At 33.9% G+C, this 17,650-nt stretch overlaps 1 protein-coding gene across 2 annotated transcripts; it reads left to right on the top strand.

Moving 5' to 3' along the window:
• Positions 1–4,674: 4,674 nt before the first annotated feature.
• LOC18442025 (U-box domain-containing protein 35) lies at positions 4,675–16,019 on the top strand. Of its 2 annotated transcripts, XM_006852249.4 has the most exons (4): positions 4,675–5,161; positions 8,197–8,315; positions 12,271–12,383; positions 15,633–16,019. In XM_006852249.4, the coding sequence occupies exons 1-4, from the start codon at positions 4,876–4,878 to the stop codon at positions 15,871–15,873; spliced, it is 759 nt and encodes a 252-aa protein (XP_006852311.1). In that variant the 5' UTR covers positions 4,675–4,875; the 3' UTR covers positions 15,874–16,019. The 2 variants fall into 2 exon arrangements, with proteins under 2 accessions (XP_006852311.1, XP_088724873.1); XM_088868747.1 differs by lacking the exon at positions 12,271–12,383.
• The last annotated feature ends 1,631 nt before the right edge of the window (positions 16,020–17,650 follow it).

Genomic DNA, 17,650 nt, shown 5'->3' with positions numbered 1-17,650 from the left:
CTCTTAGAGGGTTGGGGTACCAAGTGCCGCATGGGTTAAAGCCAAATCAAACTAGAAGTCGGTGACAGGTGGTATCAGAGCCTTAGTTTAGGCGTCACCATGTGGACCTCGGACATGCCCCTTGTGGAGGCGCTGCAGGAACTTTCATACAAGAAAGTTTATGCAAGCTCATATAATCCATTAGTACATATAAACTCACCATTCTATGTGGCCTTTGGTTTTGAAATGCATTTGAGCATGTGTATCACGCAAGTCCTTTTTTCAGTCATTTGAAAGTTGGTGGTGGGACTATGGTGACATGCCTCCCTACCCTTTCGGAGACGTCTTTTAAATGCTTTTGTATAACTTGGTAGTAGTTATAACCCCATGGTAATAATGTATATAATAAGACCACTAACACCACCCCACTTACATCAAAAAAACTAACTCTTAAACTATTTGAAAAAACGAGTAGGGGCTATTTTCTCCACTGAACTAATCAAAATAATAATAAAAAATTATATAAGGAGATTATTTACCTTTGGTATAAGGTGGTCGTCTTGACCATTGGATGTGAAATTGGGTGGCTGTATTTATTTTTTGACCAAGTTAAAAGTTCTAAAGAAATTTTTTTGAACTTTTTGATCCATCTAAGCTATCAGATTTTGCATCAGATGGTTATAGGTAATTGTGATTTCTTTGTATCAAAGGTAAATCTCATTGTATACTTTCTCTGACCCTTGTGTTTTAAAAATCGCCTCTAAAACAAGAATCGCCGGTCCAGATTAGGTTTGGAGGGTGGGTAATTTGGGTCGCTCCTCCTCAAATCCCCCTTGATTAATTTTTCTACAATTTTTCTACCAAAATTTCACTGATTCAACGATCTAGATTGCTGATTTGGCTGATCTAGTTTGGTACCATGGAGGGTCGATCCACCTGGATGATCCGATTTTTTAAACGCCATTAGTGGAACTACCACAAACAACGTTAGCCTAGATGTATGCAAGTTTTATATAAGAGTGTTACAATTTGACATATAATAAGTAAGAATAATGATGACCCCCATGTACAATAGATAAATAATCTCTTTGTAAACAGCCTTTAATATTTGCCGATTGTCATTCAAATTAAATCCAAACTGTCCCATACCAACAAAATTCAACCATGGCTAAGTATATTACATGACCAAACTCCATCACTACAACCAATTTCCCCTATAAAATATGACCACAGGTCCAAACATCTGACATTAGTGACAAATTATCTTGAAGGTATGATGTTGAGAGTTTAATGAAGTTAGTGGGTCCTCTCCAATCACCTTTTTTCTAAACTAAGGACCATGATTAATATTGCATTTTCAGGTCATATGTTGACTTATGTGTACCATCTTTTTTTTATTTTTATTTAAAACAAATATGCGCACCTGTTTCTATATTAGGGTCTAGGTTGTGATGGCACTTTAAATCAGAAGTGTAGAATTTGGGTGAAAGTCCACTTGTGTGAATGTGGTGAGAAGAGAAAAATGTGGATGCCTTTTTTGTACTTGGAGTGAGGAGTGACGATTGTGGCATTTGGTGGTCCTTGGACCTCACTCTTAGAAAGTTAGAAAAGAGGATTCCTTTTCTCTCCTGCTTTTCTCTTCCTGTCCTAAATAGGCAGCTCCCATAGTGGGGCATGTGAAAAATGGACCACAATTTTGTCACAAATCTTTTGGGATGAATGCCTAGTGAAAAGAGACTGGTGTGTTTGAATGTGTTTTGAGAGAGATTGCCTAGGTGCAAAGAGACTTGGTGTGTTTTGAGAGAGAGAGAGAGAGAGGAAAATCCCCTTCTATCACTTTTGACATTCTTCCAAAGCACTTAATTTCTGAAATCCATGAAATAAGTAAGTTCTCGCATTCCTTAGACTGGGGGTAATTTAGTCATTATAATAATATACGGAGGATCATATTATAGTTTCCCTGCTATTAAACATGTTAGTGCTTGACGACTTGCAACGTTACGTCCTAGGCACAATTCCTATCAAGGGTAGGGGTTCTCCCCCACCTATTCACCCAAATAAATTAAAACAAAACTTCAGTAGGACCACTCTGTCCATTTGCTCCCTCATGTAAAAACTCAAGTTAAGAAGGACTCCAAATTTTGGGATGTATCCCCTTGTTGAACCTAGCAACGAACCTCATAAAAACAGAATAAAATAAAATAAAATCTCATTCTCTATGGAGATTGAACGGGGACAATTTAATTTTTAGCCAATAAAATCTGTGTTTAAGAATAAAAAATTCAGTTTTTTCTTTAATATAATTATCCGGTGGTTATTAGGTGGATCCTAGAATTTTAGATTAAAAAAAAAAAAAAAATCTTCACAAGTGCTTTTTTTGCATGTGGGAGTAAGTGTACAGTAATTCTCTTGTAGAACATGCTACAAGCACCGATTAAATAAGGAAGAAGTGTATATAAGGTTGAAAAAGACGACCATCAACGCCGGTGCCAAGCATGCACCCGAGGGAGCACCGGAGGGGTACTCTTCGTAATTTTCGACAAATATAACATCGAATGATAATAAAGGACCCAAAAGGTGTTCATATATGAAAAGCTCTTGAATTTGGGAGGATTTTTTTATGTCAAGATGATCAATCAAAGGGTTCTTCAACATTAAAATTATCTTTTTCGATGGATTTTTGAGGTGCATCTGTAGTTCTACATTAGAAGGTTGCATCCTTATATAAAACTTTTTTCTTGGTAAAAAGACCTATTTGGGAGGATTTTTTGAAATTTAAAATTTTCAGACCACCTAATTATCACTAGATGATTATTTTCAAATGCTACTTTTGATATTTCAGTTTTTATCCTTCCACTTGAACTAACTCGCACCTCCTAACATGTGTTGTACTGGGTCTGCGCCACACTTGGCCAACCCATCAAAGTGTACTCTTTCTCATCTTATCGCCTATTGATGCCACACCAAAATCTACTATAATGTATTCATTTTGAATTTTCTTTCCATTCTTGTCTTGCCACTCATCTATCTCAACATCATCATCTCCGCTAGATTCATTCTATAGGTATATAGTTTTTTTATCGTCCAAAATTCTGTCCCATAAAGAAAAGCTGGTCTCACAGTTGTTCTATGGAGCTTTTCCTTCAGTTTCATTTGTATGTGGCATTCACGTAAAATTTTGGCTGTACATCTCCACTTTACCCGCCCATTCACTTTTTTTGTGTGGGACATCTTCATCAATTTCGCTATTTCTAACACTTAGATCTCTCCCTCTAAAAATTGGACGATCTATATTCAATCTTGAGACGTTATTTTTTCAAGTGTATAGAGGATATGATTGAAATTTCATTGAGTTAATCTATGGGTTGAAGAGGTTACACCCCAAAAGTTGGGATCTTTAAATTAATCCTAGGTGTGTGGTTTTATACGTGGGGGTAAATAAACAGTATATTCCCGAGGGAGTATAAATTCCTTTGGCAATTAAAGAAAAGGGCACCCCTTAGTCCACTTTTTATCTTTAGCTTTCATCTTTTCTGTATGCCTCTTTTGTTTGATTGCTATGTGGGTTCTTTCCTTCTAAATCCATGCGCAACCTTATCAAATGACATCCCTAAAGTAAAATCATGCCTAAGATTGGTACAAAGAATTCAAATTTTGGGGATGTAACCTCCTCAGCTCATAGATTAACCTCAATAAAGAGACTTTTCTGATTGCGCCCTCTACACACTCGAAAAAAATAAAAAATAAAAAAAATTTATCTCAAGATTGAATAGAAATCATTCAATTTTAATGCGGCTTGACATTGTAGATCTCAGATGTTTACACCAGGATGGAAGTTTCTCAGTATCGCTATGATATCTCCGATCTGGTCATTTCCAAAAAGGCGTGTTGAATGCCGTTGAACTAATTCATAGAAGATGAAATCTAAATATTAGAAAACTAAAATTTCAAATTTTAACTTTCGAAAATATAAGTGGTTCCCAAAAATTTAAATTAAAAAAAATCCTCTCAAGTAGTTTTTATTTGTAAAAGAATAAACTTAACCTATACTCCTCCAAGAGTATGTGCCATTCTTTAATTTAACAGGAGCGCGTGGGGTTTATCACCCATCTGGTGTTATTGTCAGACTGGAAGGAAATTTAGGGGGGAAAAAAAACTCCACAGGTAGGGGTGCTTGTAATTTTTTTAAAAAATAACATCAAATAGTGATAAAGTGACACAAAAGATGACTCCATATAAAAAAGCTCGAAATAAAAATTTCTATATGTAATTATATATGTGAGAGCATGTACTATGCTTCCTAGGGAGGATACTGCACATCTCCTCCCTCGGTCAAAATACGCTACTTTTTTTATTCTAAAAATTTGGAAAACATATAATAATTACTAGATGATATGTTTACAAGAAAAATTGAATTGTAAGTTTCATAACATTTAAATCTAGCCTCTAAAAAAATTGAACGATCTCCATTCAATCTGAGGCATAAAAAGTTTGTTCTAGCATATAAAAAGTTTATTTTGGAAATTATTTTTACTGAAATTATTCTATAGGATGTACAGATTACATCCCCAAATATTTGAGATCCAAAAATTATCCATAGCATGTGTTATTCCCACAGGGGGAAATGGATAGTATCCTCCCTAGGGGGGGAGAAAATCTTTTCAGTATATATACATATATATACATGACCCTACAAAGTTTGACAAAGCTCCCTCGGTCTCATCTCGAGTGCAACGACTCTCCTGCAAATGGCGTTCCAAAACGCCAAAGCCAATGATAACCACAAGAACACCACCAACCCTTTCTTCATAACCCCAAGACAGTGAAGGAGCACTCTTGGTTTCCTCCTCTCTCTCTCTCTCTCTCTCTCTCTCTCTCTCTTACTCGTAAAACACCATGAAGAGAGGAGACGACAATCGCCATGAGACTCCGGCCGAGACCAAGGCCAAGCCGGAGCTGTACTTCTCGAGAGCTTTCCAGTCGGAGATCGAAGAGGTGTTGGAGGAGAGAGAAAGCATAGAAATTGTAGAGAGGGAAAGTAAGGATGACATATATGTAGCAGTTGGAAAGAAGGAGTCGAGCTATGATGCTCTTAGGTGGGCAATAAACTTTGTGGTCAAGCCAGGATGCTTAGTATATCTTGTTCATGTGTTCCCTCCAGTCAATTATATACCAAGTCCAGGTATTTTTTTTCTTTAAATATCTTTTTATAGATCAATTTTAGGGGATTTATTGGGGACTATGATCAGCTTCAAAGTGGGAAAAGAAAAAAAAAAAAAAAAAGGAAAAAAAGAAAAGAAATCAAGTTCAAACTGGGTAAGTTTATTCCATTTAGTTTGCTCGATAAAACTAGGGGAAAATAAATGGAATTACATTTATAATTAGTTCGAGCTTCCAAAGTTATTTGCCATGATTTTCATGGTTCTATTTATGTATCTCAGTAATATTATTATTGTTATTATTATGTTGGTCTTCGTAAATCTTTTACAAAAGTTCTTCCTTTTTCTTTTTCTTCTCCATTTTGCACTATGATAATGATAAACAATCACATAAGTTATCATCCAATATTTGTTTTTTTTTTTGCTGACAATTCGTATACTCGTAATGTTTAATTGAAATGATAGTTACAAATCACATAGTTGGAAAAAGGCTCATAGAGTTGCAATTTTTTTTAAGTAGGTTAACATGCTCAGAAAAACTTGTATATGTCTTATAAAATATTAATATAACAAGAATAATAATCAAGAGTTAAGACAATCAGAGAGAAATATAGGCTAAAAATGAGCTATCATGATGATGGCATATTTCAGGAAGAAAGATTCTAGACAAAGGACGATAAGGAGGAGGAGAAAGAAAAGGCTTGTATCGGATTATGTAAAATTCCATTTCTACATGCCCCCAAAACAAAACAAAACAAAAATGTTTTCAAATGCTTAATTTCTTCACCAGTAAAGGGTGGAGTGAAATTTGGATTGAAAGGAAAAAGATTATTGTGATGACTAAATTAAGTCAATCTACAATAATAATCACAAATAAGTCTTTGATAAACCCATAATAGATAGACACAGTTTCTATGCGGCCAGCCCGGATATTGTAGAAATGTGGGCTTGGCAATAAACATATTTTTTTAGATTTAATTTAATCCTAATTTTTAGAAAATATATAATCTTCAACATAGAGTTCATGAATATGAAAAAAAAAATGAAATTTGAAAATTAAAAATAATAATTATATTAAAAAAAATTTGGACCGTTAGTTACACTTGTTTTTAGATGGATCATCTATTTGCATCCATCTTTAAGATGGATGCTTTATACCTCTGGACCGCATATTGTAGAAATGAGGTCCAGCCTGCATGAAACAATTTTTCATAATAAACTAAACTGATAATATCAATAATTCTGCAAGTAGGACTTCAATAATGTCATTAAATAATCATTATCATAAACTTTTCCCAACTATTCAAAAGCATTATTAAATAATCAACTAAATGCATAGTTTAATTATAATTAAAAGTTTAAAATTAATTCAACCTTTAAAATCTGGAACTTAGTCAACCTTACTTCAAAATATTTCAGGTATATTAACTAGAAATTGTAAGCTTATTATAGATAGGATTATCATATACATTGGAAAGAGTGAAGCTTTGTATGTAAATAATAGGTGGCGAAGTTTCTGCAGAGAAGAAAGTGAAAGGTAGTTGGGATGATTGGGTGATTAAAAAAAAAAAAAAAAATCCCTTGGTTTAGGAATCGAATTTTATGTAGTGTTGCTACTATCACTTTAATTGAGCAGAATGGCAGATCAAAATTTGTATAGCCGATCTTAATTAGTTGGAAAAAAGCTTTGACGATAATTAATGTTGCTAACATCAACAGCTAACAAACTAATTATTAAAAAAAGTTTTCATTGTAGTAAAAAAAAAAAAAAACTCTTTGAAGATCATATTTAAGATATCGACCCCCTAGGTAGGACCCTATCTTTAGCTCATTCTTAGAAAATTTACCAACAGTTAACAGGTATCAGTGAAAATAGTGGGGATATTGCTCATAGGGCTTGGGCCCCCTTTATTGCCTCTTTTAGCTATTCTACCATATCTGTCTCTCTCATATGTCTTTTGTGGGGTATGCTAAGCATTTGAGGTCAATTAAACACAAAAAGTTAAAGTTGAGGTCCATAGTATTGACTTTTCTCACAAGCCCCATGTCATGCCATTGAAGTTAGGCCAATTTATAAAGGAAAAATTTATACAAGGGTGGGGCCACAAACAATCAAATTATGATGCAAGTAAAAAATTTCACTAGGAGATATTGTTTCGATGCCCAATAAGCTTCAAATTGATCATCTCAACCTTAAAATGGATGGATTTGATAAAAAATGTATTTCAAGTCTTGAAAATAGTGCATCTTATTTTTAGACCATCAAATTTAAAGGTTTTCGAGACTTTATATATTTGCTCGATCTACATTATTTTTTATATTTTAAATTTTTAGAATTAGAGATGGAAAATTTTTTTCAAGCCATGACAAAGATTTCTAATATTGAAACACATCTTTGACATTATTTGAAGTTGTGCCCTACTTTAATTGCTTAGAACCTCAGCCATATACAAACCACACCCTAAAATCCACCGTTACCATCTTTCAATCACGTGTACGTATTAGAGCTGGCAGTGAGCTGAGTGGCTCGGCCCGGTTGGTCTAGCTCTGAAAAAGAAGGGTTTAGGCCACAAAATGGATTGAAGGCTGGAGCAGGGTAGAGCAGGTTAGAGCCATGGCCATGATAGGACCAGCCTGGCCCTATATTTTTCTTAATTTTTTTAACTATTTTGGGTTTGTTGCCAATCTTGGGCCAAACAAGATCCCTTCGAGATGGTCCAGGCCTGCCTAGGCTCGGCTAGGCCAGCCCACCCCAAGCCCAGTACCAACCCTAAGTCTAGTTAGTACATGGTATGAAGACTCATACATGGGAAATATAGAAAGTAGTGTTTCAAAACCTGGCTATTCAGATCGGGAATTGTTGATTTGGACTAAAAATCAGCTGAAACCGAACCGGATTTGGAAAGGTATCGATACTATCCTGGTTCCCGTTAGAATCCCCCTTCATTTTTTAAAATTATTAAAACCCTATAATTTGAATTGACAAAAGCAACAACTATTCATGATAGATTTGAGCAATTTTCATTAACCTTGAAAAACTAATCTCTTATTTTTATAGTGGGAAGGATTCCAAAGAGCCAAGTTGGTCCAGAATATCTGAAGGCCTATATGAATGAAGAAAGTGTCAGGAGGAGAAGCCTTTTACAGAAGTACATCAGCCTATGCTCCAAATCTAAGGTAAAATTTTGGAAAATCAAAAGCAAAGCATGCGTTCTCTCTTCACTACTCCATCCGATTTCGCGTGTGGGTCAACAAATGTTTTTGGAAAACGTAAAATTGATAACAAATGATAAGCAATTGGGATTGTATACAACGAGACCATGTACTTTGATACAAGGATGTCACAGTTATTCATAACCATCTGATCTGAAATCTGATAGCTTAAGTGTGTCATAAAGTTCGAGAAAATTCCTTTTGAACTTTGAGTTTGGTTAATGGAATAAATGCAGCCATTTAATTCACATATAATGGTTAAGATTAATTGAGACCATCTTGTACCAAAGATAAATGGTCTTATTATATATTGTTTCTAAACGTTTTGAAAAAGCTATCTATGAGTCAAGAGATGCATGCGGTCCTTGACCATCACACGCCCTTCTTTAAGATGGATGTCAAGAAGCAGGCACCCAAATACAATCAGTGCTAAAAAATCAATTTTTTTTTTTTTTTAATTTAAAAGTTGTCCATTTTTTTTATTCAAGATCATCATGACCTAGATGATAATTCACTAAAGTTATAGAACTAAATTCTATCTTTGAGATGGACTTTAGAGGGGGGAGGGCACAAGCACATATGAGTCAGCAGACTCATAGAAACCCTATTCAAATAAAATTGAAATATTTTTAATTTATGTTTTCTATTTTAGAAAATAGAAATAGAGTTGTCGTGGTCGATTGGTGAAAAAATCAATAAGGGTTTATAACATTCACAGCTATTTTGCATTCAAATATACATAAAAAAACAATGGAAATAACATGATATCAAAATAACATTTTGGAATGAAAAATATAGCAGCAGACAACCCATAAAACATAAAGATTTAACATGATTTGATCACAAAACGTGACCTACATCCACGGAAAAATGGTGCAAGGCTTTACTGTCTAATTTCAAAAGATTACAAGAGAGATCAAGTCTCAATATTCTAACTCCCAGCAGTTTTAACTCTCTCTAAATAAGGTCCAAACTCACTACAAAAGTGTACTTTCTCTCTCTAAAACAGAGCCCGCAACAGGATCCCAAAACACCTAAGTATATGCGTAAAAATCTCCACTTTATCTCTTTACCAAGTGGAGAAAACCAAGGCCAGCAATAAACCCCACGTGTGTGCTCTCCTTTTCTTCCTCTCTTTCTTTTCTCTCTCTCACTAAAACAATTAATAAAAGCCCCTGTAATGAGGAAAGTTCCTACAACCTCATATCCCTTGGATTAGAAACCAATCTAAAAAGAAAAAAAGTCAACACAAAATATAAAAAAAATGAAAAACAAAAACTCAGAATGTGTGATTCGGCGTCACATATATAATAGTCTCTTACTTGAAGACAAATCACCAAGCCTCTAAAACTAACACCAATGCACAATTCTCCATCATCTCAAGGTTACGTCTCCTCCATGAGCATACCTTGCTCATCTTGCTTCGTGTTTGTACTTCTCATACGAACTTCACCTTCTTCAACACTTGCATCCTCGAGCTCTTTTCGCCATCCTGCATTCACACATGCTTTAGATGAACCATTGCGTATACACCTATCAGCACAACCGGTGGTTGTTTTCATATTTCCAAGATCTTTTGCATCACTATCTCCCACGAAGTCTTGAAAATCTTGGCAATCCATGCCCATACTTCTTAAATTATGAAGTATCCATTTCACTTCATTCCAACATTTTCTTCCCAGGCTAAATACAAGCCAATCAAGAAAAACACAAACAAGTGAAATGATAATTTTTATACAAATTATGATAATTAAGTAAATCAACTTAGAGTGGGATGCAACTCTCTAAATACATTGGCCATTCGTTTACCAAATTTTGAACATTAGTTCGAAGAAAACTCATGAGGAGCTTCCGGCTTCACATCTTCTTGTAAGAGCTCCAAGTCTTGCCGATTATCCTTGTCAAGAACTTACTTTGTACCATCAAAGTTTTTTCATTACCAAACCATATGCTTTTTGTCGAACTTCTTTTTCTTCTTTAACCAAATTTACCCTTTTGTTTATAACTGCGCTCCCAAACAATTTATATGAGTTTCATTCCCGCACTCCCTTCATAATCACCAGAGCCCCCTTTGCAACTTGAGCACTCCACCTTGCTTGGCAAATTTGTACCTTTCCATATCGAGAGTAGGAAGTGAAAGCAAGTTTTTTTTTCAAATCTGGCACATGTCTCATATTTTCAAATGTACGAACCATACCATCATACATTTTTATGTGAATATTTTGAAATCCCAAAATTTTACAAGCTTTATCATTACCAAGATAGACAAAACCACCATTCACATTTGTATAGAATGAACAATATGACATTTCTGAACAAACATGAAATGAAGCACCAGAGTCTAAAGCTCAAGTATCTTAAATAAATAGTGTTATGCATGTAATACTAAAAATGACCCCATCTTCATCATTAGATATCTTACTTGCTTCGGCATGGCCATCTTTACCCTGGGCTTTTTGTTTATCTTTCAAAGCATAACAGTTTTTCTTTATATGAACATGTTTCTTGTAATACCAGCAAATAACGTTTTTGCCCTGTGACTTGGTTCTGCCTCTACCATGATATTTACCGTTATTAAATCCATATGGTTGATCTCTATGTTGTGTTCTTTCTCTATCTCTTGCTGTCAATGCTTGATTTAATTCAATAAGCATTTGTATGGATGTCTTTGTAGTCTCTTCATTTAACAATGAAGCAACAACATATTTCAAATTAAATTTGTTACCCATTATATTTATCACAATGGTATCCAAAGTATCCCAACTAGAGGCAAAGAACTCAGCAAAAGCAAACATAACACTTTTTTATCCAAATTCACTTTCAGAAACCTTAATTGTGCAGAAATTAAATTAAATTCACTCAAATGCGATCTACTTGTTACACATTCTTTCATTTTCAAAAGAAACAATTTTTTCATCGCAAGCATTTTATTTACACTAGAGGGTTGCTCAAAAAATTGTTCTAAAGTTTGCCAAAGCTCTGCCAAAATTTTCGATTAAGAATATCGTATTCTCGATCTTCCATGGCCTTTTTTTCTCGAAGGGGTCTATCTAGTTCCTTTACAACAAGATAATCTTCCATCATCTTCTTCTATATTAGCCAATTACTTTGATTTAATTTTTCAAATTCTGTTGCTCTTTCCATTTTAGGGAAAATATAAAAAATAACCACAATAGCAAAAACCTTTTCTTCATGGACACAATGAAGAAAATACCATAGGCTCTAATACCAGTTGTTGTGGTCGATTGGTAAAAAATCAACAAATATTTATAACATTCACAGCTATTGTGCATTCAAATCTACACAAACAAACAATAGAAATAACATGGCATCAAAAGAACATCATTGAATGAAAAATACAGCGGCAAACAACCCACATAACCCAAAGATTTAACACGGTTAAATCACAAAACGTGACCTATATCCACGTGAGACTTATACGAGGCTTTACTTACTAATTTTCGAAAGATTACAAGAGAGATCGAGTCTCAAAACTCCAATTCCCAACAGCTTTAACTCTCTCTAAACATGGCCCAAAACAAGGTCAAACTAAAATAGGGTCTGAAACGGGGTCCCAAAACACCGAAGTGTATGCCCAAAAATCTCTACTTTTTCTCTCTACAAATTTGAGAAAACCATGATTAGCAGTAAACCCTATGTGCGTGCTCATTTTCTTCCTTTTCTCTTTCTTTTCTCTCTCTCACTAAAACAAGGAACAAAAGCTCTTTTAAAGACGAAAGTTCTTACAACCTCACATCACTTGGATTAGAAACCAATCCAACGGCCTAAAATAAAAGAATAAAAATCAACACGAAATATAAAACAAATGAAGCCCAAAAACACACATGTGTGATTTGGCTTCACACATATAACAAAAGTTTTATTTTCATTAATTAATGTTGGAGGTTTGAGAAAACAGGTGAAGGTGGATATTATGCTTATAGAGAGCGAAATAGTGGAGAAAGCCATTGTAGAGCTCATCCCAGTTCTCAACATCAAAAGACTGGTCATGGGGTCAAGGCGTTCCTCAAGGTACAAGACGACTACCCAATTGAGAGAGAGAAAGAGAGAGAGATTCCACCAAAGGAAACAACCATCTTCTATTCAAAGAAAAAGTTTATATGAAATTGCAAACTTATACTACATAAGTAGGGTGCAACTCAAAAAATCTAGTAGAAAAGAATATTCTAGAAAATCGCCCCATTGAGCATCTCGACGTGTAGACGTATGGATATAAAAAAAAATTAAAAAATTTAAGCCTTAAAAATGTTGTACCTTGTTATAAGTTATATGGATCATTTATTTTTAAGATTTTCGAGTGGTTATATGCCTTTTTTTTCTCTGCCATTTTTTAATTTTAAATTTTCATAATTTGGATTGAAAATGAATTTTCAAATTATTATAAGGTTTTTGACACCAAAACTATATCTTCCGACATAATTTAGTGGTATACCTTACTTATATCGTATAAGATGGACAATTTATAAAAAATAAAAAAAAATTATGGTGCATGATCCTGACGAATTACTTCTAAATAAATAAAAAAGTCATATGCAGGAAACTAGCATGGTCCCGCCTTGGCAGATTGTACATTGTTCATGAGGCAAAAGGTCATGATGGGAATTATTAACTTCATTATTGACTTTGATTTACAATAAAAAAGATTTTAAAATATTGAATTCCTATATTTTAAATTATCCCTACATCTAATTATTGTTCATGAAGTAAACATCGAGAGTAAATCTATGGGCCAGATTAATTAGGAGCATTTTAAAAAAAACAAAACAAACTTGTGAAGCATCTTTTGAGAAAAAATATCTGTCAACATGGATTAAAATTATTAAGAGGGTCAAAATATCCAAATCAAATGTTTTGTGTTTTTTTTTTTTCATTTCACTCATATACTTGGAAAATTCTCAATTGGCCCATAATTAAGGTCGGCAACTTTGACCAAGCAGGGCCATTTCAATAATTTAGGCCTCAACCCAATGATAGGAGTACCCATGTTTGTTTTGCCTAACCCTGAAGATATTTTCTGAACAGGAGTTGAGTGAAATAAAATTTTTAAAATGTACACCCTTTAAATGTTAATTGGAATGCTTTGAACGAGTTAATAATTTATTAAGGGATTTTAATAACTTAAAATGATATTTTCCCCCTTTTTTTATAGAGAACATATACACTGGGATAGTTCATGTTAACATGATGGTAAAAACAACACTCCTCATAAAATTCCATGGGTTGTATGAGGAAAACTTTCTCGAACTTTTAATACAAATCAAAGTATGCCTCAAGCTGGTCAAATTTATTGAATCTTTACTGGAAAGGTAAAAGGTCTTACTGAATGCTTTCTCTTTCTTAAAAAAATACTTAGACGAATTAAAAGCCAAAAGAGATGAATGAAACCAAAATATTATATATTATAGGAGCATATGGTCCATTCACTCCCATCTATGAATAATTCAGGACCCCAAATTTTAGAGATTAAAAAAAAAAAAAAAAAGGAAAACGTTTTGATAGGGCTGTAGCCCTATCAAAATAAGTAAAAGCCTTACCTCATAACTCATTGAAAATTGTAATTCACACATTGGAAAGCCTTTACATCCATCATCTTCGCTTGAATATTGTGATTGTGGGAAAAAATTAGGATTTCAATCTCTAAAAATAATATATGTTGTAACAAATTATTTAGACTATCTATTTCGCCCTAAAAATAAGTGTTCATATATCCGCAAGATTTCTACGTTTTTTAGTTTCCAATTTCATTGTCGGTGTTGGAAATTGATTTTAGATCCATCATGAAGATTTTAATTGCTGAAAGTGTTTTCTAAACGAGGATTTGAGTTGAAGTTTTATTTTGTTTTCATAAGGCCTGTCTTATAGAAACCTGATATATATATATATATATATATATATATATATATATATATATATATATATATATATATATATATATATATATATATATATATATATATATATATATATATATATATAAAAAGGCATTATGCACAGTATATATGTAAGTATATATACATATATTCAGAGAGCCAAATTTAAGTATTTAAAAACACAAAATATACATTTTTTTTGCTTATTGAATATTGTAGTCAGTATCCCAAACTTTTTGATAAAACAGACTTCCTTTATTATTAATTTGCCCAAAGGGGTAAATGTATAGTATATGCAGCAGGAGTAGACGCATGAACAAATGCCAAGTGGCGCGTAAAATAAATGTTGGGGTTTTCCAGAAAAAATGTGCATTTGCCTTGGGGATGCCACGATGAGTTTCCACTTTTTGGGTTTCTTTTGTCCGCAAATAGTGTGAATCTCAAACCCTTCCTCTCTTTGTGGTCCATTTTCTATGGGGTTGGCAACAGGTCAAGTACGGATCGGGTCTGGATGGATCCGAACTCAAATCGTATTCAGGTCCAAAATTTAGATTTAGATTTGAGACCCGTCTGGTCAGATCTATTCCTCCCTTATGACTATGAGCTTAATTTTAATTTTTTATGCCTTTTTTTTTTATGATCATATACCCTATGCTTGAGTTTTTTATTTTTTTATTAATAATACTGTAAATATTACCAATATTATGACAATATGAATACGTAATGCATGCCTAAAGATACATGATTGCCATCATATATCCTATGACTACGCGTACAGGTTGGGTATGGTTCGGGTTTGGTTGGACTAGAACCTGGACCTAAATAGTATCCGGGTCCAAAATTTGTACCCATCCTTGGACCCAGGTCGGGTATAACCATCGGGTCCCAGGTCTAATAGGGTCCATTGCCACCCCTAATTTTTTCAATAAATAATAATGACCGTATGGAGTACAATTGCCTATAGTCCTAAGTTTTTCTTTTTTACTTGAAGTACTTTTTAGGATCCTATGGAGTACAATTTCTCCATAGTCCTAAGTTTTTCTTTTTTTATTTGAGTACTCTTTAGGATTACAACAGACTCTTCTAATATCCGGAATAGAAGTTCTAAGTTTTCACATGACTCTCTCTCCCTCCCATAATATTATTTATTAGAGTGTCGTGAAGTTTGAGATTTTTTTTTTTTTTTTTTGAACTTTTAGTCTAGTCAATGACATTTATACAGCCACCCGATATGAAATCTGATGGTTAACAGTGATTACGAGATTCATGTACAAAAAGTAAATAATATCTTTGTATACCTCTCATTCAAAAGTAAATAATATCTTTGTATACTTCTCACACAAAAGTAAATAGTATAATTGTATACTTCTCATTGTTTGTTATTTCTCAGGAGGCAAAGGAGGCATGGCAAGGCTGAATTGGTTCGGAAGAATGCACCCGAATACTGTGAAGTCACCGTCGTAAATGCCGGAAAAGTCGTACCTGAAAACCAGGAAACCACTCCACCTTTCGCAATTCCCTTAAAAGAGAATGAGAGGAGCTCATCAAAGGCAAGGCCCGAATTCTCGCGCAAAAATGATCGCAACTTTTTCGAGTGCACTTGTTTTTCCGGCAAATTTGTTCAGCCTTGATTCTCTCACTACAGTGACTTCTTTTTTTTTCTTTTGTGAATGTAACCAAAAAATTCCCATTAAAAGAAACCAAGTTACAAAAATGCAAACTAATTTACTGGAAGGAAGTAATCACCAATGAAGATTGGTGTGTTCTTTTTGCAAGACAGTCAGCCTCAACATTAGACTCCCTGTAGCAATGGCGGATTTCAGCGTTTATAGTTTTGAAAATATCCCCATATCTCATAAAAAATTGTAGTTAACCTCTATGGTATATTAGCTTCACCTTTTCTCCAAGTTATAATATTTATTGAATCCCCTTCTATGATCTTCTCTCCTTCAAATCGTGATACGAGTTTAATGCCTTCCAAAAGGCCTCTAGCTTTAGCTTCATTAATTGTAGTGACACTGCAAGAGCCAGAATATGACAAATAATATGCCCTATATGGTTCCCTATCAATCCACAAAAACCCGTTGCACCTGGGTTTTCAAAAGAGCTTCCATCAAAATTCAGTTTGTGTGCATTAGCAGGTAGTGGTGTCCAAACAGCGCCCATTCGACTTGATCTAGGAGAAGATAAACTAGCTACTGCCCTAGGATTAACAAATGATCTGGTTTTTTGGGATGAATTTAGCATCTTTATGTGTAGAAAACCAATTTGTTGATAGTGCCAAAATATTGGATTTCAGTATCAAAGTATCAGTGCTCAACCCTTCAAATAATCTTTTATTTATTTCCTTCCATAAACTCCAAAAAATACTCACTCAAATTGATCTTCACAATATTACACCCATCTTTGAGATACAAGGAGTAAGCCATTGGTGAAGAAGCTGACTTACATTTTCCGAAGTATGTATTGAAATGTTTAGACACTAATGAGCCCAATCCCATAGATTCATCACAAAGGGACAATCAAGAAAAAGATGTTGGGCCGTCTCATTATCAGCTTTATAAAAAATACAGACATTGGTTAAAATGAAACCCATTTTTCTCAAGTTATCAATAGTAGTTAGTTTATCTTAGAACAAAATCCATAAGAATAATTGTACTTTTAAAGGCACACGAAGCTCTTTTATTTTAAAAAGTCCAGCATTTAACTGCCTACTACGATCAGAAAAAAAAAGATCATAGTCTGGCTTAACTGAAAAGGCCCCGGAGTAATTAAGATCCCAATTGATAACATCTTCTTTATTTGGTGAGATATAAACACTTTGAAGTATTTCCATAAGTTTTTGTTATTCATCAATAAATCTATCAAAAACTCTTCTATACCTACAAGGTAAAGACCAAACAATGTTAGTAGAAAAACCCCCACTAGCCTCTTTAACAAAAGCAAATAGGTTAGTAACTTTGACAAACACCTCTGGGAATAAATATCTCACTGGGAAGTCACCAGGTTATTTATCAAACCAGAATAAAGTCTTTTCCACATTCCCAATTACTTTTAAAAAATGTCTCAAATATTTAGGTCTATCATAATCAATACCCCTCCAAACATGAGACAAAGATAACTTATTTCTCGAACTTTTGATTAAGCCATAGAAAACATACATCTCATACTTTTCTTTAGGAATATCAACCCAAAAAGATTTATGTTGGCTGTGAATTCTCCACCACCATTTGATAAGCAAGGCAAAATTCATAATTTTCAACTTTCTAATTCCCAAACCTCCTTATCTTATCGGTACACATACTTCTCCCAACTAACTAGATGCAATTTCTTCTTCGTTTCATAATTACCCCAAAGGAAGTTTCTCATCGACCCTTATAGACGCTTAACAATCAGTTTCGGTATCCT

Source organism: Amborella trichopoda, chromosome 6 (genome assembly GCF_054954075.1).
Source record: "Amborella trichopoda isolate Santa Cruz 75 chromosome 6, AtrichopodaSantaCruz75HAP2 v2.0, whole genome shotgun sequence".
Classification (NCBI taxonomy): domain Eukaryota; kingdom Viridiplantae; phylum Streptophyta; class Magnoliopsida; order Amborellales; family Amborellaceae; genus Amborella; species Amborella trichopoda.
The sequence above is the reverse complement of the archived record's forward strand: the minus strand, read 5'-3'. Positions and strand labels throughout refer to the sequence as shown.

What these genes read in the sequence shown, in the direction of transcription:
- LOC18442025 (XM_006852249.4), top strand. Translation starts at nt 4,876, where the DNA reads ATGAAGAGAGGAGACGACAATCGCCATGAGACTCCGGCCGAGACCAAG. An exon ending in CAATTATATACCAAGTCCAG is followed by an intron (nt 5,162 to 8,196) that starts GTATTTTTTTTC and finishes TTATTTTTATAG; the next exon opens with TGGGAAGGATTCCAAAGAGC. An exon ending in GCCTATGCTCCAAATCTAAG is followed by an intron (nt 8,316 to 12,270) that starts GTAAAATTTTGG and finishes TTGAGAAAACAG; the next exon opens with GTGAAGGTGGATATTATGCT.